This window comes from Cryptomeria japonica, chromosome 1 (assembly GCF_030272615.1).
Source record: "Cryptomeria japonica chromosome 1, Sugi_1.0, whole genome shotgun sequence".
Classification (NCBI taxonomy): Eukaryota; Viridiplantae; Streptophyta; class Pinopsida; order Cupressales; family Cupressaceae; genus Cryptomeria; species Cryptomeria japonica.
In genome coordinates this window covers 100956933-100978023 of record NC_081405.1, presented here as the reverse complement: position 1 = coordinate 100978023, position 21091 = coordinate 100956933, and the positions used below count along the sequence as shown (strand labels likewise).

Sequence of the window (21091 nt, the reverse complement as noted above, 5' to 3'; positions counted from 1 at the left end):
AATAATAATCCCCTAGCCTTTTTTCTCATTTCCTATAGGCTAGGAGATTAAATGAGGGAAATGATTAAAAATAATATTCTATGTTGGGTCCAGTTACTTTATTTTTAAAAAAGGGCAACTGAAATATTATTATTATTTTTATTTAAAAAAGTGATTTGAAAGGTTTTGGAAGGAGTTTTTAGTAGGGAAAAGGTAATTCAAATTAAGGGGTACAAAATAAATTTATAAAAGGAGTGTGAATTGATCAAGGGCATCATCTATTTTGTTATTGCTATCAAAGTTTTGAAGCTTGAGTGCTTGTGCTTATCTTCTCATTTGAGGATAGAAACCCTTGGTTTGTGGGAATTTGGAGGATAGAACCCCTCTTGGTATCCAATTGGGATTGGAGAATGAAAGCCCTCTTGTCCATTTCAGTGATTCTACCCAAGGATCACATTGATGACTACTTAGCTAGGAGCAATAAGGAGAAAGAGCCTAAGAGAGCTGAGATTTTGTCACACATAGCTAGAGATGAGACAAAAATGCGGATTGCGGATTGCGCAGGTGGCTATTCCCATTGCAGGTGTGACGACAGACATTGCTACTCCCATGGATTTCCAGATTACTTCAGTTTCCCTTGGCCGTACTATAAGAGAGCAGGAATTTCAGGAGGTTGGTGTTAACCTTAGGGAATCAGTTGGAGATTGGATAAGAGATTGAAGAAAAAGAGAAATACAAAGAAGAGAATATCAAACTTAGAGAGTACATTGCAGGGATAAGGCGTGAGAATCCCACCCTTATTTCCCCTATTGCAATTGATCGTGGACTACATTCACATTTTGAGGCAACAAGAGATACACTCTCGAAGGTGGAGAGATGGATTGAGAATACAAAGAGACAGGTGGATGATTTCCTTACTCAGTTTGTCCAGGCATTTGACAGGACAACATGGCTCATGTTTAGAATGCAGTATTTTGGAGGAGTTTGGGAAGAATTTAGACCTATTCAGGAGAAGACTATTCCATGCCTCAGAGCTTTGAAGAAGGTTCCTAAGTCCACATTGGTTAGGGAGAATGTTGTGCACAGTGGAAATAGATACGATTTCCATGGCTGGTATTGTTCATTGGCCATGATGAAATCAACTTATGAGAGCGCACAACTGAGTTGTATAGAGATGGAAGGATCAATTCATGATATTCAGTTGAAGATCCTTGCCTCAAATGAGGAGTTATTGGGGGTTGATGTCAGTGAGGCTAGTGGTTTACACTTAGCAGAATTAAGAGACAAAATGAAATTCATGTATTTTAATCAGTTGGACTCTTTTGAAGAAGAGTCAAATAGATGAAGAGTCAAATAGATGATTTGGTCTCTTTGTTGATTCACGTTCATAGTTCGTAGAAGCTCATGCCAGATTGGGAGAACACTTTGGATGCTTGCTCAGATGCATTGGACATGATTGATTTACAGTAGGATACCTTACCCAACATTTCCATGGAGGGGTTAGATTTTGTATTGGCTAGATTCTTGGAGTATGCTAGGAGAGAGAGAGAGATGTAGGGAGGAATCTTCTAAAAGATTCCCTATTTGATGACTAGGTATCTTTCTATTGGGCCATATGTTGGTGGCTCCATTTTTGATGTAAACCCTAATTAGGGAAATTCTAAGGTTCTGTTGGCATGATCTTGGCCCTTGATTTAGTTTTAATCTTGGCCATCCATTTTGTATGAGACTCTATATATACCTCATTGTATCTCATTTGTAAGAGAGAGTTTTTCTAGAATTGTTGGTATATGCTGCAGCTATTTGAATATAAATCATTGTTCGACTTGATGGTGATTTTGTTTTTTCAAGTGTTGTTTTTGCATTCAAGGTTCTCAATTCCTCCAAGTTCGATTAGAATTTTAGATTAGAATTTGCTTTTATGTTTGTTAGATTGAGTGAAAGATTTGTTGAATATATTTGTGTGGAATCCTTAATCCATACCACTAGCCTCTTGCTGATTGTAAGTGCGTTGTGCATGGTCCATTGGAAATTTATGCAAGCTTAACTTCAAATGCGTCCATTGATATGCATCAACTTGGGAGGTGAATGGCCTAGATGACCAAGAATATTGGCTGAAGGAATTTCCCGCCACCCTTCGAGGAATTGCCATGGTTTGGTACACGCACCTTGATGCCAAGTGCAAGGCGGGATGGACTAATCTAAAAGAAGGCATTCGAAGAAGAGTTCAAACTCTTGAGGGATGACAACGAGATTGTAGCGGAAATCTATAATACCAAGCAGGGTAAAAATGAGAGTGTACACGCTTACAACCGTAGGCTCAAAGAATTGCTTAATAAGATGGAGAACCAGCTAGCCGATAGGTTGAAGAAGAGGTGGTTCACTAAGGGATTGATACCCTCGCTGCACAAGAAGATGAAAGTAGTGCCTCTGTTCTCGTATGCTGATACTTACAATTGGGTGATGGACATTGATGGCACAAGAAGTAATGATTGGGACATAACAATTTTTCTTGGATTTTGTAGTCATCCCGTTGTAGAAGAAGGCGTACGATGCACTACTTGGGAGGGGATGGTTGATTACTGCCAAGGAAAATCATAATTGGAAGCAGAACACACTCTTGATTGAGAGTGATGGGAGGAAGCACGCTATCGACTTGAGGAACCAAGCGGTGAGTGAACAATTGGCATCCTCCGACTCAGAGTCCGAGGGTGGAGATTTTGGGATGGAGGGAGGACAAGAAACAATGGAACCTAATGCCAAAGGGGTGCTCAAACTGGAAGATTGCTCTAAAGATAAGATGATTTCTTTGAACGGATTATTTTACTGGTAGATTGAGAATTACGAAGTCTTCCACCTCGATTGTAACATGTTATAGATTGGCGAAATTGAGGAAGTGCAATGTCTGTATATAGGCCAAGTCCGAACATCATGGATAGGAACAAGCTCGAGGGAATTGTATGGGGCTAGGCTGTATGAGAGGGAGAAGAGAAGTTGGAGGAAGCTATACGAGAGTGGAGGTGAGTTGTACAAACGAGGGAAGGGAAGACCATACATAAGCAACATCAAAATGCCGTCTGATGGGAAACCGTATGAGTTGAAGTTGTATGCCACAAATGTCCATAGGGTAACTTGCACTTCATACAAAGAATGGCTGTATAGGATGGGTGAGGAATCGTCAAGACAGTATGGGGAATAAGTGTCAAGACTGTATGGGAGCATTACACCATACGAGGAGCAGATTGGAAGGTTGTACGACAAGAAGAGAATGAAACCGTACAAGGAGAGGAGGAAGTCGTACGAACGAGGACAAGTTGAGGCCAGAACATACGTTGAAGGGATCAACTTGCCAAACCTGCCAAACCGTGCAAAGGGATACAAAAGTTTGAATCAACATAAGTGTCAAAGACTCCATACGTAAGGAAGTCATATAGGAGAAGGGTATTGTATGGAGGGGTGACACCCTACATAAGGAAAAGCTTTCAGTCGTTCGACAAGAACACCAATATGTCATACGAACAGGAATATACCCAAGCCGTATGTGGGACCAAATGTGCTGTGTCTACATCCTACCAGACCGTACGGAAGACAACTATATGAAATACAAGGTGGGAGAACTTGTATAGGATGAGGAGTGGGTGGCCGTACGTGAGTACCATCAACCTGTACATGAGCATAGCTGTACGGACACAGGCACGGGTGGAAGGTGGTCCTTACGTTGAAGGGATAAAGCCGTACAAAACTGTATGTGAGAGCATCAAACCCTGTGAAGAGTGCATCCAGATTTGGCCGTACATAAGGACAAACCAAGGTTGTACGAGTCAACCATTGAACCGTACAGGCACATAGTTGTGCAGGCCGTACGTGGCGAAGAGCAGATTGTACGTGTTATGTTCCAGACAGTACCTAATTTGTATTAGACCATACGTGACGCATCTGAGGCCGTACTTGAGGTGAAGGGAGTTGTACGTGGTCAAAAGCATGTGGTAGGAGCAAAATCTCTATTTTTTGGTTTCATCAACAATGTTTTTGGTGTCTTAAAAAATCCCGAAAATCGTGTGCCATGGAGTTCCATGTGGTTTTGAAGGTCTTAATTTGTACGCTGCCCCAAGATCCTGCGAGGGGGCGCTGCCCTTCGACCCCGCTAGGGGCGCTACCACTCGAACCTTGTTGGGGGCGTTGCCCCCAAACCCCCATTTAAATCTCTATTTTTTGGCTTGATCAACAATGTTTTTGGTGTCTAAAAAAATCCCGAAAATCATGTGTGCCATGGAGTTCCATGTGGTTTTGAAGGTCTTAATTTGTACACTGCCCCAAGACCCTGTGAGGGGCGCTGCCCCTTGAACCTTGTTGGCGGCGTTGCCCCCAAATCCCCATTTGATTTGGCAGGTACACTACAAGTTGGGGTCGTCCAATCCAAGTCATTGTCTGTCATTAGTGTTCCCAAATATTACTTGATGTTTGCTTGTCGTTTGGAAGACGACTTTTTCTTTTGCGGGGGATGATGTAGTTGGCATAAAATGCTTATTATGTCTGATAATTTTGGTTACCCGACAATGCATTATTTAATTGTATTAAGTGGGTTGTTACTCTCAAGTAGTTATGTGTCGGTTGGTTGACAGTTGTGTTCCTCTCGGCAACTGTCGGGTTCTTTAAATATGTTGTGTATCACCAAGGAAGGTAGTACAGTATAGTCGAGCGAGTTGTAATCCTTGGCCGACCATCTCCGGTCTTCTCAACAATAATTGTATGTGCAAATAAAGATATATTTCATTGCTGTGTCTAGTATGCATTGTCATGTATATTATTATTTCTTGTATTTAATTTATCAGTTCTAGCGGTAAACACGGCTCATGCTTCTAAGCCTGTATTAGCTCGCTGCGAGCAAAAATCGGTTGTAGGAGTCTAAGCATTGAACCTGTAGAGGTAGTCTATTCACCTAAACCATTATTTTGTCTATTTCCACCTTGGGTACCACTTGTCTCACCATTGCGAATAGTATGCGCAGACGTGATGTTTTGGCTCATCCGAGCTAGGAGCTACGACATCATATCCATTATTGTGTCAAATTTCCACTTTGCTCTGGTATTAGGACTGTTTGACCTACCACATCCTTTTTCTTTCTCTGCCATGGTATTTGTAAAATTCTCACTGTCACTGGAAGAACTCCTATGGGTGCCAATAATTCTTGAAACTATTTCACCCTCTGGAACCTATTATGGCTGCCACTAAGAGGGTTTCTTGGTGTAAGTCTGATACTCTTTTTCACTCATAAATCTCTTGGTACATAGGCTGGTAGGAAAACTCTTCTTTGATACCACTGAAAGATCCCACCGCTTTTTGACATGTATTTTTTGGTTTTCGGATTTTTCTTTTTTTTTGTGTTTTTTGCAATATTTTTTTTTTTTGTGTTTTGCATTTATTGAAATTAAAATACAGGGAAAACAAAGGGATAACATAGGAAACAACTTCTACTCACTAAATAAACCAACTCCACAATACCCAAAAAGTTATATTGCATTAATGGCAAATATTGAACATACCCCTTTTGTTGATATGATAAACAATACTCATTTTTCTGTTATGGCAGCAATAAAAAATGAAAGCCAGGCTGATATCAATCTGAAAACACTTTCTTCCAAGCCCATACACCTCTCCAATGGATTGCAGCAATCAAATGCCTATCTCCACAATTTCCTATGCACACAAAAGGGAGTGCTTAACTCTCAACACTCCCATGTCACAGTTAGGAAGGTACAGCTGCAAGGAAAATGGTATGGCCTGCTCTAGAAAGGTACGGCCAGCCAAATTAATACCCAAAAGACTCGTCAACTCTGCAAGCAAGTTCGCTCCTTCAATCTACATTGGATCTTCATCAAATTTTTGATCCTAATCAGCCCCAAACTGAAATTGTTAAGAATAGTTGTAACCCTTAAATGAGATTACCAAATAATAATACCCTAGAGAAATCTTTCCTACCCAATCCTGTGAAGGTTTTCGTCTCCACAAGTTGCTGGTTCAAATCTTTGCTCAGCTCCAAAGCCAAACTCTTCAAATGTATTTGCACATGAATGAATAGAAATGAGCACTCAAGTTCTATTCATTTCTTCTTCCCAAAAAATCCCGCCAAAATGAAAATATACTTTAGCTTCAATCTTTTAATATTTCACTTTATTATTTATTTAACATATTTCTCTAAATTGGGCACCCAACTTTATTATTTAAGTGAAATATGACAAAGTCAATCTATCTTCCTCACTTAGGCGTCCACCATAAAGTGCCTTTTAATTTATTAAAATAACATTAAAGTTAAACTTTATATTTAACTTTAATAATAATGTTATTTTAATATTAACGCTCTTGGACTAATATAACTGTAATTGAATATCAATTCTGGCATCCAACTGACCTTCCAAAAATAGAAAGTTTGTCACTTGACCATGTCAGCAATCCTCCTATGACTTAATAAAAATAGTATGGTCCTGTGACTTACTAAAAATAGTATGGATAAAACACATCTGAGTGCTCCAACAAACTCCCTGCAAGGACATCCAATCTCCGGATGGGTTCCCTAACCATTGAATTAGCCTATGGGAACCAAGGTTAATAGGCTAACCACACGAATCATGCTGATCCTTAGGAAGGGGACATCACAGTGCATTCTGAACTAAAAATCTTTAGGCATTGTACCATGGAGGGGAAAGATCTTTGAGCACAACATAGACTTCATCCTTCTTAAATCTTAATGGCTCTTCTCTTACAACAAGCCTGACCACATCAGATCCTTAATCATCGACTTGCAGGGTAGACATTTATACTTGGATAGAAAGTAGATCAAATGATCTTCAACAACATTCACATTTATTCTACAACATCCAAAAGATTGTATTGCTCCAAATGACAAGTCCAATTGCAATTGGTTTTACCAATAACATTGATAAGCTCCACAACTATGCAATGCCACATTTGACAGCCATCACATGCCACCCATTAAATCTCCGTGACATTAATTCTTTTTTGACATCAATGAAAATGTGACATCAATGATAAACTATCTTGTTCATGTCCTTTTGACATCAATGATCGCAAACCTTGCCAACAATCTCATCCATACCTTTTGAAATCAATGATGACATTGTCATCCATACCTTTTGACATCAATGACAACTTCCAACAATCTCATCCATACATCAATGATACTACGCTTAGACAATAAAACCCTTCGTGACATGACCTTGACATCAATGACAACTAATCCAACAAAATGGAACAAGAAATTGCAAGAAATAGAGAAAACAATCAGCAAAAAAGAAAATTGATATACCCTAGAGAAACGTGCTCGAGGATGAAATCTCAACAAATGATGAGTGTACTCACATAAATCTACTCGAGTATGGAAAATGCAATAGGCTAAGTCACCTAGGCTTGTAATAACAACATAAACCAGTCTTATGTAGACAAGCATCCCATAACTTATAAGAGTAGGAAACTTAGGGAGTTTGAGAGACACTATTCCACTATGACAAAGAGATGCTCACCATAGTGCATGCCTTAGCCTAATTTAGACAATACTTTGTGGGAGGAAATTTGTGGTGAGGATTGTAATGTCCCCATTTTTATGCCACCTTGTTGTGTGAGCATTAGCTAGTTTTTGGGGTCTTCCTTAGGTTCTCAGGTGTGTAGGAAGTGTTCCAATGTTCTTGGAGAGCTCAAGTTACAGTTTCTTGGTTGATGACTACAATGCAAGCATAGAAGAGGATCCCAAAGGTCTGATTTTGGACAGTGATGTTCTTCTTCCTCATTCTTATGAGATTGCTACCCTTACATTTGGAAAAACTTGCGAAGAAGAGTCCCTAAGTGCTGGAACACAAGATGCATGCATTGGTCATGATAATTTATATGATGCATCTCATCATAAGACTGATTTCAGACACTTTCGAGCAGCTTATAGAGTAGTCCCAAAAATTGAATGAAGGATGGTTAGAAAAGGCAAAGAAAGCTAAGATTGTGGCTCAACAAGCCAAGCTTCACCTTCAACATGTTTGTGATATTAACCATTCTTTTGATGATGAGAAACATGAGTTGCTTAATCCAAAGTTTCCATTTGAAATAGTCGATCATTCTCATGATGGTGATAATGATTTGGTTGATGACTCTCTTAGTGGGCCAGCCACTCAAGAGTTGTCTGTGTTGAGTAGTGTTGGCATCCATACTTCATTTTTGAGTTTGTCACCTATTTCACTTGATATGGCAGCAATATCTTTGTTGATTGGTGACTTCATATTCTTCGATTCCTTATGGACTAGTGGCTGTCCTAGTTGGAATCATATGGCATATCTAGACTTCTCATTGTCTACATCAGTTTCCCAACAATACGGGAGTGTTTGGAGGTATACCTTTGGGATAGAGATGGAGTGTGGAGTGATTTTCGTTGATTGGCATTGGTTTGTTGACATGTTTGATATCACATATATTGCTGATCATAGTTATAACAGCGAAGTTGGGTGGCCATTTATGTTGGTTCATTGGCATGTGGGGGTTTGCTTTCACATTGTTTTGATATTCTACATGCTTGTATGGTTACTTCATGGTGATCATTTGACATTCCCCTACTTCATCTCCAACAATAAATTCTTCATTATGATATAGGATCCAGGTATTGATTTGCTTGGCACATTATTCCACACGGATTCCAATATGTTGCTTCATGGTTTGTGGTGCTTGAACATTTTAATCAGAGTGGAGTAGCGGGTTGTTTGGTGTTTGCTTGAGGGCAAGCAATCCCGGGAAGGGAGGACTGTAATGTCCCTTCCTTAGGCATCTCAGACTTTAGTGGAGGTTGGCCTACTCTTAGGGTCCCGTAGGTCAGCAGTGTGGTTTGGGGACCCAACCGGGGGTTGTGGAGCTCAACAGGGAGCTTTATGGGCCTTTTAGATTGAGTTTTGGGGTTGAATCCATGATTAAAATTGAAATCTTAAAGTTGGCCTTAAGGGAATAGTTAAAAGTGAATAGTAACAGAGAAACATAAGAGGAATAGTGAAAAGTTCCCCCCATCCTAGTAACTTAAGTTGTTTTTAAAAGGGGGTCAAGTTCACAATGAGGAATTAGACCTTCAATGTTATTTTATGATTTTTAGGCCAAATTAGTAACCCCAAAATAGATAAAAAGGCATTTTGTCTATTATTTGGATTCGTTCTTATGCTTCTAATTTTCAGATCAGCAGCAAGCTTGAGGGTTTCTGTAATGTCCCTTGGGTGGAGGTTGTCTATTCGAATTTTAAGACCTGCAAACCAACGTTAGTATACAAACAATATGAAAGATAAGTAACATGTATATTTATTTGTGCAATTATAAAAGAATGCCATACGTTCTCCTACATATTTAACAAATAATATTAACTAATTTGTTGTTATCTACAAAAAAGGATGCAATACTTAGTTGGACCTTACCTGGATTGACCCAACCCTCTATTGAGAAATATTTCTCAGTTAGGAGTGTTGGCGGCATTATTGTGCACGGGAATAACATTAGTTAATTACGTGTAATTGTTTTGGTTAGTTGGCAACCGAGGGGTGGAAGTTGCGGTGCGACGGTTGGCACTCGCACCCCCTCGGTACCCTTTTATACTCCGGAATGTAACTTGTAAAACACACTTATTATGAATAGAACATCTGATACACCTTGTCTGATTTTTACAGCATTATTCTGCGTTATGTCCTTTATGTCTTAAGTTATTCACCCGAGAGGGCAAACAAGGAGCAACCCAGGATTTCGTCCCCCTAAGGTCTCTATTCGGGATCTCTATTAATGAGTAAAAATCATTAATGTTCTCAAGCTTGGCAGAGATCCTACCCCTGCTCAGGCTTCTCTATCTCTACATATGCATATGGTTAGCCTCTACAAAATATATAATGTCTCTAAGAGATTCTCCATGAATCTCTCTTTGGATCCCCCTTGGAATCTTGGCATTCACTTATGCCCTCTGGTCTCTATGGCTCCTTTAAAAAGGAACAATTATCTTAGATATTGTCAAGGACTTAAATATGCTTCTATCCTGGAATATCTCAATGGTTTATTTAAGGGTTGATGCAATCACTTCGGAAGAAAATGTAGATGGTTCCTCTCTCCTCATCATATGAAAAATCATACAATCGGGTCATGAACATAGCAAGTGAAGGTAAGATGTCATGTAGTTTGAAAACAAGCAGAATAGGATACATAATGAAGTATTGGCTACTATGTGAGCCCGAGTAGAGAAGGTTGTGAACCCAGAGCCACATACTGAACAAGAGAGACTTTATAAAGCAAGTGTTGAAGCAATACAAGCTATGGATAAGAAACATCACAACTCAAATGCACCTTTGATATATACATTAATTAAAAGGGTATCTCTGTTTACTTATCGACTATGTAGTTTCAATTCGCAGTATTAACCACAGTTTAGGGTAATCTACTTACCGATGCCTTGCTGGTGGTGAATCCTGGAGGTGCTAGTGCGCGTTCCTCTCCATCGGCGATTCCGTTTCCAACGCGGCTTCGTTCCTCCTATCTATGTGCCTGTACGCGGGAGCTACAGGTTATATGCGTTTGGGCGTATATGGGCGTGGTCTCTTTCTGCGGTATCCTTCCTTCGCACCGTCTCCTTTTCTCCCTTTCTTCCTCGCGTGTTTGGCCTGGCGATAAATATGTCCTCTACGGCCATGTTCTTTGGACGGGACTTTTGGAATGGCGTGGTTTGGGGATTATTTTGCCATGTTTGTTATGTTTAATCTAACTTTATTTAATAATTCGATGTATTTGTTAATGTATATGCTACCTCTTTTATTTTTTTAACTTAATTTTATATTTTAATGATTTTTTCCCTATTTATTATTGGTTACTAGTTACTCTTATTAAAATAAGCATGATTTATTATTTGATTTATAATAATCATTATTATTTATCATTTAGTTTACTTACAAATATTAATGATTTAGTATTTACACGATTTGTAATAATAATTACTCTTTATTACTTATTATTACCTAATAATCTATGATTAATGATTTATCATTTATTAATATAACAATTCATGCTTAATGATTTATTATTTTTAATTGATAATGATCAATGTGTCCTTGGTATTTTTATTAATCGGGGGTCATTGCAGTTTCAGCAACTTGGAGCTTCCAGGAACGCAAACTTCTGGAAGAATTTGGAGATTTGGATGAAAACCTATCTCTCCTGGTGATAGATTAAATTAGTATTTAGCTTCAGTGTGCATTTGACAGCCTTCATTGGGGATTTTAGTGCAGATTTATCAGTTTGAGGGCAGGTTTCTATCAATTAATTGCAGGGCAGACCTTCTAGAGGTCATCACCACTCTTTTCCTGCCTATTCTCAACCAGCCGCTCCATTTTGGACATAAGGGTATCAAACCCTAGGGTGTATTTGGGGTGTAGCTAATACTAGAGCTGATTTCTTATATTCTATCTGTTGGAAATTTGTGTCAGACTTTTATGCTCAGTAAAAGGTATGTACATCAGTCCTTTTAAGTGAAAGAAAGTTATCTTAATTGCCTTCTTAATGTGTTATGCATTATTCTATATTGTATCAGCTATTTCTTTCACTTAGCATTCAAAACATTGTTCAAAATTTTTCAAAAACCCAAACAAAACAAAGAAATTAGTCAAACCCCCACTTAACATATGCTGGCCAAAGACTTTATCAGCAAAACAAATAGTTGGTTTGGATCAGATTTGGTTAGAATTGGGTTGGGGATCTTTCATCGACCCTGTTGGTAATTGCCATTCCTAATTGCGACATAGTTTGAAGAAGGTCTATCACCTTGATGGTTATGGTTGTTTGTAACACCTACTAAACTATGTTCTTCTTTGACTATGATCGCAATGATGTACTTGCGGTTTTGTTGGAGTTTATTCGTTCCTTTGCTAGCACTTGTTCTACTTCTGCTCGGGCTTCTTGAAGCCATTGCTTCTCTATACATGGGTCCAAGTACACCGCCTTCTTCATTTGTCCTCTCATGATTGCTAGAACTGCTTCGTCTTGTTCCTCCACATCTAGCATATTAATACCTTTTTGCTTTGGGCAATTAGTGTCTTCATTTTCACCCGGCCACACTATTTGCACAATAATTGTACGTTGTCCTTATTTTGGCAGTCTCTCACAAAATGTCCCCATTCACTACATTATTTGCATTGTATGATAGGACGTCCTTTGGAGTTGTGCTGTATTTGATTTTGCCCTCATTAATTTCCATAACCGCTTGGCAATACATTCTGTGGTTTTGATGGGCTAGACTCTCCTTGTATGAAGAGTACTTGCATACTTCTAGTCTTCAAATTATATGGACACTCCTTTATTGAATGACCCATCACCTGACAAATCTCACAAAACATCTTTTTAGGACATAACCTTTTGTGTGTCCCTTAATTTTGCACTTAGTACACCATAGTTCATTACTTTTTTATTGGTTCCTTTCTCGGCCTTCAATTCTTTCATCATTCTCAACATATCCCATTGAAATGCCTGAAACGTTTTGAATTCTTCATCGTTACTACCTTTGAGGCTTTCATCATTGTTGGTCTTCCTCTTCCCTTGGGAGGATGTTTTGTTTTCACTCTTGATGTCCATCACCTGATTGTAAGCATCGACGTACAAGGATGGAGGCACTATTTTCATCTTCTTGCACAGGGAGGGGTCTATCCCTCAATGAACCACCTCTTCTTCAACCCGTTGGTTGGCTAGTTCTCCATCTTACTTAGCAACTCCTTGAGCCTACGATTGTAAGCTTTTACATTCTTATTTTTACCCTGCTTGGTATTGTAGATTTCTGCCACAATCTTGTTGTCATTCCTTCGCAATTTGAATTCCTCCTTGAATGCCTTCCTCAGTCTGCCCCATGACTCCTTGTGTGTATTTGTCAAATCTATATACCAGTCAATGGCAATTCCCGTAATGTGGCTGGAAATGACCTCAACCAATAGTCTTTGTCAGTGTGATCACTTGCTAGCCATATTGTCATGCATGTCTTGCAGTGTCGTGTAGGATTCTCAGACCCATTCCTCGTGAACTTTGACTGTTTTTTGTCGATACACATTCGGACTTGTCAAAAAAGTCACCATCTTTCTCGCCTGCTTACTCCCTTGTGGGCCAAACCTAGGTGGACTATTCCGATTGATACGTTTTGGTGATTTCCCAACACTCTCGACCATGTGCACGTCCTCTACACGTCCACTTCCAACATCCCCAACACTTCGAGTACTTGCAAGCTCTAACTCATTCCTGTGCTCCCTTCATCCGTGGGTTGGTGGTTGAAATTCTCCAATTCTTGGTTGATAGTTAGCGGAATGCGTTTGTGAGTTCAAGATTTTCCTCTTCATACTCCTTTGATGTTGGTTGTACGGATGGGTTATTTGATTGTCTGACTGGATTTTCCTCAAATGTTTCTTGTAATCTTCTTCTTCCTTCTCTTTGTTCTACAATCCTTAAAGATTGCTTGATCACTTGGTCTTGACCACCCTGTGGCCTCTTCTTGCTTTTATTGGGATCTAAGGGCATGAGTCACGCAAGGTTGACCCAATTTATTTTAAGGCAATGGTGCCAAACGTTTACTGCTATATTTGGTAATTAAAGAGGGAAGTAATATTACAGATGACAATGCATACTAGACACGAGTAAAATATTTCTTTATTTGCACATGAAATTATTATAGAGAAGAAGACCAGAGATGGTCAACCAAGGATTACAATTAATCTGACTCTATCATACTACCTTCCTTAGCGGTACACAACATATTTAAAGGACCCAACGGTTGCCAAAAGGAACACAATCGTCAATGTAATGTCCCCATTTTGCGAGCATCAGAGTTTGTAAGAATTAGCCTATCATTTGACCCTCGTAGGCTAATAATTATTGATAGAGGGCCTCGTGTGGCAGTTACTTGGTGTTTAGAGACATTACTCTTCAGCTGGATTCAGGTTTTGGCCTTTGCACAGGTTTTTTGACTCAGATTGGCACACTTACTATTTATAGTAAGTTACTATTTTGGGAGAGTCAGGGTTCCTATTAATAGAAAGACACCTGAGCAGAGCTTATTGGCAGTGTCGACCTTGATTGGGCCTTTGTAGCTATTTCTAGACTCAGTTCCACATACTTACTATTTATAGTAAGTCACTATTCAGGGTTTCTATTTTTAGACAGGCATCCAATCACATGGAGAAACAGGGAGAGTCGACTCCTGGCTCAGACGGTTTAGCAATCAGACGAGTACATCAAGAGATATTAAAGTTTAAGTGACTTAAGTGATTTATTTAATATTTTAATATTATTATAAAATTCTAAAGTAACTTTATAATAATAAAGTCACTTTAATATAATAAAGTGCGTTAAGTGAATAATTTAATGTGGGAATAAATCTTTTATCCCACATTGGCCAGGAAGGTGTTTGAGCTCTCTCAAGGAAAGAATAAAAGGAAAGGCAGGAGTTCATTCTCGGGATCCAGTTGATGAATAGTATTTTGATTGATTTTTATTGTGGAGCCTAGGGCTTTCGCAATTTTCTTCTTTGATCATAGGAAACGAAAACTTCCTATTGATAGCAATTTTGAAGGTGTGAAATAACACCTGAATTATTGTAGTTGTGGGAAAGAATACTTCAGTTCTTTCATTTGTGCAAATTGGTGAAGTTTTCTACAAGGGTTTGAAGTTTATTGTTGAAGAACATTTATAGTTGGTTGTGAATCATCCTTCTTTGGCACATGGAGTTTGCAAGTTTGTTCTTGCTGCTACAGTGCGCATGAACAGTGCGCGTGAACAGTGCGCATGAACAGTGCCGTGAACAGTGCGCTACAGTGCCATGAACAGTGCGCATGAACAGTGCCGTGAATAGTGCGCTATAGTGCCATGAACAGTGCACATGAACAGTGCGCTACAGTAGTTGGAGTTCTATAGAAGGGGATTTAGAGAGGTTGAACAACTATATATATGTGACAAGGGATTTGCATATGAGGAGAATCAAACCAATATATCAAGGCAGCCATTGAAATACCAGGTTTTCTATCTATGGTCACTGTATTAGAAAATCATTACTTCATTGCATCATTTTCTATTATGATTATATCATGAAATATTTGGAGGTTGCATATGTTTAATGGAGATATAATTTGCATATTCCACATTCAACATTGATCAGCCATTTAGCTTTCATGCCAATTGTTTGATTAAATGCCTAATGGCTGTAGGTGTACTTTGGGATGCATGACAAGTGTTTGTCTTAATGTCAACTAGCTGTACTAGTTAATTTCAGTCATTACATATGTGTGGAAAGGTCTAAAACAGCTAGTATATCATTTCTATAACAACTTTGCATTGTTAGAAGCTTTCCATAACTTCATTTGCAGCCTACAAACCCAAAGAAGACAAAGAAAGAACTCACTACAGCGGCTTCAAACATTGTATGCCAAATGTTTGACAATATTCCTTGGTGTTCAAATAAGCAAAAACAGGGTCAGATTAGCCAAGGGATATTACAGTCAACCAACGGACACATAACTACCTGAGAGTGACAACCCACTTAATACGAATAATTAATACATTGCCGGATAACCAATATTATCAAACATAACAATAGGCGTTTTATGCCAACTACATCTATATATGCTGTTAAGGTCAGAAAACCATTTTATTATATGTTTCAGTCATTGTAAACAGTAAACTGTTAAGTTTCTATTGTTATTTCAGTTATACGGTTGCATGTATTGAATGTCCATTACTTGATGTAAGTTATTAAGCTTTATGAATGATAGGAATGATTAAGTATTGCAAATGCTTTCCAAACCATTAAGATCAGAAATCATTACAGTCAAAAACTCCTCACCAGAGATTGCATTCAAACTGTTTGCCAAATTTTTATTGATTAAACATTGGTAGAATTTGTGGAAAATTGGTTTAGAAATTGGGTCAGATCATTACAATGTTTACCATGATGTTCAATTTAGAATGCAATCGACTATAAATATTATTATAATGGTTTAGGAAGTTGAAAATGCCAAGAGAAACCTACCAAAAATGAAGAGACGTAAAAACTAGAACATTGCAAGAGGCCAAACTGATGTGTAATGAAATAGGCTCTTTCAGAAAATTGGAAAAAATGTTTTCTCTCCAGTGGATTTGTAATAACCCTTGCAAAATTTGTTGTTGGCAAAATTATATTAGCCACCTAGGAAAGTCCTTTCAAAAGCCTGAACTTTTGCATATGAACTTGAAATGAGGTGTCATTTTTTTGAAATTGCATAAATTTTCAAGAGGAGTCAAAACATACGATAATATTCAAAGTTTGATGCTATTAAAGACCTGTTTTTTAATTTATACCATAAATGCTTAATTTGGAACTAAGTGGTAGTGCTCACCCTATGTAAACAAGCCATAAAAACGTGGAAAGTGGCACTGGAGTGAACATGTTTAGGAGATGGAAGCCAATGTTTGAACTTCATGCTCCTTGATCTCTGGATCCATGTAAGGTAAGTGTGCCACAAATAGATATCTAGCGATTTTTACCAATACGTAACCAAAAAAATCAGCTATATAAGATAGTACATGCTTCCAAACAAGAAGATAGAACAAACCTTAAGGACTAGAAAAGTAGGTCTCTGGTAGATTTAACATATTCTGTAACTGATACATTAACAAAACCACTGAGAGAATATATTTAACCTGGATGATTACTCCTGTATTATATGTTCTTTTTATTTATTTTTTTCTTCCATTTGTCTGTTTCCACTTTTTTTGAATAGGATAAACACTGTTTCTGTAGCTTGCCTCAAATTTTTTAGAAATTTTTTAAGATTGCAGTTGTTTTATATCTTCTCTAATTAAGTACATCATATATTGCATCATATTCAATTTATAGCTGATATATTAAAATTATATATTCTGTACCGCTCTTTGTATAGCACCTCTAGTCTTAGTTTCTCCCTAATAGTGTTTACCCTGAAGATACCCTGCACTGAAACATATTTTATGCTAACATGTTGACAGGTCATTGAAGTTAAGCCTAGTGGGGTAGCCTCGAAGAAAAATGTTAGCAGACGACAGTTGCTGAAGTCAAGTAGTATGTGGTTATAATTTTAAACATTTGTAGTTGTTAATTTGCCAGATAAATGCTGTTTTATTATATTGTAATATATATTTCAATTCATTCCTTTGTCTAATTAGGTATCTTGAATTGTTCTATCAAAACATGTACATGGAATGAATACCTATTTGACTGTGGAAAACGAGTAAGGAATTTTTTATGTTAAGAAATTAAAACATGAAAGGTCTAGTCTGAGGTCTGCTTTGTGATGGGTCCTCAACCGGCTTGAGGAGCCTCTTCCAGGAGAGTTTTTATGGATTAGAGTATCATGTGCCTTTCCCTGACCATGTGAAGTTGCCCTTCTCAAAATTACAAAGCAATATAGCTCTTATAATTATGGAAATAATCCCAAAACAAGGAAGAGTGATGATGAATCAAGAGGATTGTTTTCAACAAGGTTTTGTATCCTTCTTAAATATCAATTCAATGATTAAGATGCATTTTTTATATTTTGTTGAGTAGGGAAATGGTGAGACCCTACACACGTCATTGTTGTACATTTCACTGATTGCCTCTTTCTCCAGCAGTCTATTTCTTATTTTTTTGGAGCCTAATTTGTAAATTTTGATATCACTATTAATGTCAAATCATGAATAGCTTTGGATTGTTAATGTGACTATGGAATTTGTAATGAACACTGGATTTTACCAAATCTGAATGAAATACAGAAATTTGAAGTTACCTTCCATTTGCGGGTTCAATTGTGAATTTGGGTATCAAGGTCAGCGTGTGAATGTAAAAGAAATTTGGAGTTTTTACAATTTTGGGCTAGGTATTTAAATCAAAGAAACATTTTCTGAAGCCTGAAGGTGATAAAATATTTTGCCCTATTATTTTGGCTCGGGTTGTTATAGTTGCAAGTAGGTGGTTAAAAATGTAAACCTGTCTTAATGGCTCAAAATATTAAATAATTGCACAAGGTAAATAAGAATATTTCCTTAATTATTGAGCCCAAGATATTACAATGGTACTAGAGTTGGTTTTCCTCCCAAACTGTGAATCATGGGAGGATTCCTCAAATTTTCGTGTGGTGGAATGAACTCTTTGGAAGCCAATGGCAACAAGGACAAAGACTTAGTTTGAGAGGAAGAATATAGTATGATTGCATCTAGTGTAGTCGTGACCAGGGCCCCTTACCAGGTAGCCTAGTCACACAACCAACAATTCATACATAAAACAAATCTAAAAAACACAACGTACTTTCTTTCATTCATTCAAATATCATTTACAATGATTATCTGAAATTTGCTACATTCCATCTTCCTCCATCAATATTTTCCATCAGCAATATCTCCCATTCTTTGGTGTTTTCCTATTAATGTTGTACATGGTGGCTTCTTTGATCATGGTGGTTGTATCCCTTCAATATTTTCCCTTTGTTTTCTTGCCTCTCCTTGCTTCAAAACTCCAATCCTCGTTGGGTAGAAGACCTTGATCGGCCAAAAGATCTCTCAAGTTGACAACTCTTCCATATTTATACTCCTTCGTAGGAAGTTCAACCAGCATTTGCAGTTTGGTCCAATGCCCATGTGCTATGTGGTGTCACTTGATTGATTGTCTGATCATTTCATCTTTCATCGTTGACATTCAACACTTTTGTGTTATCACTCCTTCGCTTGGTCAGATATTGGGGATCATTGAAAACCCACATCAACATTCCCTTTAGTCATTGGGGTTTGGGGGATTGTTAAGCATCCAAACATCTTTTCCTTCAAGTCATTGGGTTATTATGCTAGCTGATAACTCGATAGATAAGCTTGCTATCGGGGTTTCAAGAATCTTAAAGAACCCATGCCTTCACAATTGTTGGGGGTAAGGCATTTCTTGAGAACTTGACACATATTCATGCTTATTAGGGTGTTGGGGTTTATTGGGAACCCAAGTAGTCGCCTTTATTGGTTAGGGTTTCGGATGCCAACAAGAACCTGTTCTCTTTTCCTTGTTGATTGGAGCTATAGGCTTCTTTAGGAACTTGTTGATCCTTTATTGTGTTTTGGGAACTACTTTTTGTTCCAATTTCTAAGCAAGCTCCTTTGGACTTTTGTTGGGACTCTACGCTTCCTTAGGAACAACTACACTCTTTCTTTGTCGGCGATTCCCTACTCTACAAGAACTCCAACAACCCTTTGGCATCAACGATTTCTTCATGAAGTGGAACAACCTTTGAAAATGATTGTCTTCCATATTTAGAGCTTTCTGAGGGATCAAGAACTTATCAAAAAGTTCTATTGTGCCAAGAACCATAAATAACTCTAACCCAAAAATCTTTGGAAGAAAGAATGAAGTCATTCATGTTGATGATCGGAAGTTCCAAGGAACTTGGAACTCTCTCGCAGGTTCCAGGTGTTCTTGGAAATTCTACTTGTTTGTTCTTGGTCTTGTCCTAACCTTTGGCTCATCCTAACTTTGCCCAAACTTGTGCAATTTCCGCCAAATCTTAGACAGAGACATCCTTTAGGCTTTCTAACATGATGGACATTTTATTTAGCCATAAAACCCAAGAATGAGCTTGTTGGCAATTCCATGAGGACCTTCTTGGTGGTTCCAGGGGTTCTTAGAACCAATTGAATCTCCGACCAATTCTTAAGGAAGGCAAAACTGCCAATCAGCTATAACTTAGCCATTTTTGCTTTCTTTTCCACAAAATTCAAACCATGGGAACACTTTAGTGCCTTCCTCAAGATTGAACCCTTACTTGGTTGAAGTTATCTTGAAAATTCCTCAAGGAGCAGGCTTGCCAAAAACTAATAGAAAACCAATCAAAAACTGAACCAAAAACTGAAATCTAACTTGAACTTTTTTATGGGTGATAAATGATCTATTGATGAGGAAGTTTGCACTTCAGTCAACATAGAATAAAATATATTAAGTATATCTTATCCTCTCTTGAATAAGGAAATCTCATATGCTATTTGGGATGATCAAATGAGATGACTTCAAGGTTCTGAATGTCAGGTCTAGATTGTACTTGGATAAACTTAGTGAATGATGTGATTTGATGATAATCACAAAGGGACTTATGCATTTGACAAGTTGGTTAACATCTGATATGGCAATTTGAGTGATGCTTTCTTCTCAAATTGATTGAAATAAAAGTCAAAAGTTAGGGTTCATAGGATCTAAACTAAACCTATTTACTATGACAGTAATGGCTGATGCTATAGATAGATGTATTTCATATGATATCTGCTTACCAAATAACCCACAACGCCACATAAATAGTGCAATCTTCAAAGGAAACAAAAGATTTTCAGATCGTAAACATATATTCAAGTACCCAATACCAGTGCAACTCAAATAAACATTCACAATTGAACTAAGGTCATTGTCAGGTTCAAACTAACCATGCACTGTAACTTACAATCAGTAAATTACAAATGGTATGAACTTGAAATCCATCAAATATCCTTGCATTTCACCATTAAAATCATTGAACTTTATTTAAATTGATGAAAGGAACCATGAAAACAAGAGAAGATAATTGGTAAAACACCACACTTCAATGCTTTATTCATTTGCCTCAAATGTTAGTACGACAATATGTCAATAGCCTATTCTACTCTATTGATTATTGCTATCGAACTACTAACTTTACAATGAGAGAGGCACTGGTCTTTTATAGATAGTATATTTTGAATCAATGGCCAGGATTAAATCCATTCAATGGCCTAGATCTACCTTCTAGAAATCCTAACTTTTATTAAATGATTTTAACCATTTTTAACCACTTTAATTGCCCCCACTACAGGACGAAAGTTTACATGTTCAGTGATAGAAAAAGACAAAAAGTAGCTTTTTGCCACAAAAGGACGAAATAGCCAGTTGGATAAATAACTAACTTTTGGCTTTTATTGTATTACATTAAATTTAGCCAAAAAGTTATTAGTTTAATAATAAATCAATTCCCTTTTTACAATAAATCATTTTCATTTCACGTCTAGCTGTCTTTTTTTGTTTTTGTAAGTTCTTTGTAGCGTT

General features: G+C 37.7%; 1 protein-coding gene across 2 annotated transcripts in view; it reads left to right on the top strand.

Moving 5' to 3' along the window:
- LOC131041883 (magnesium transporter MRS2-A, chloroplastic) overlaps window positions 1-21091 on the top strand; it is a 411268-nt gene that overhangs the window by 10073 nt on the left and 380104 nt on the right. For both annotated transcript variants that reach the window (XM_057975112.2, XM_057975111.2), the window contains exon 2: window positions 17017-17089. In XM_057975112.2, coding sequence (XP_057831095.1) covers window positions 17017-17089 — 73 coding nt within the window. The remainder of the gene's footprint in view (window positions 1-17016; window positions 17090-21091) is intronic.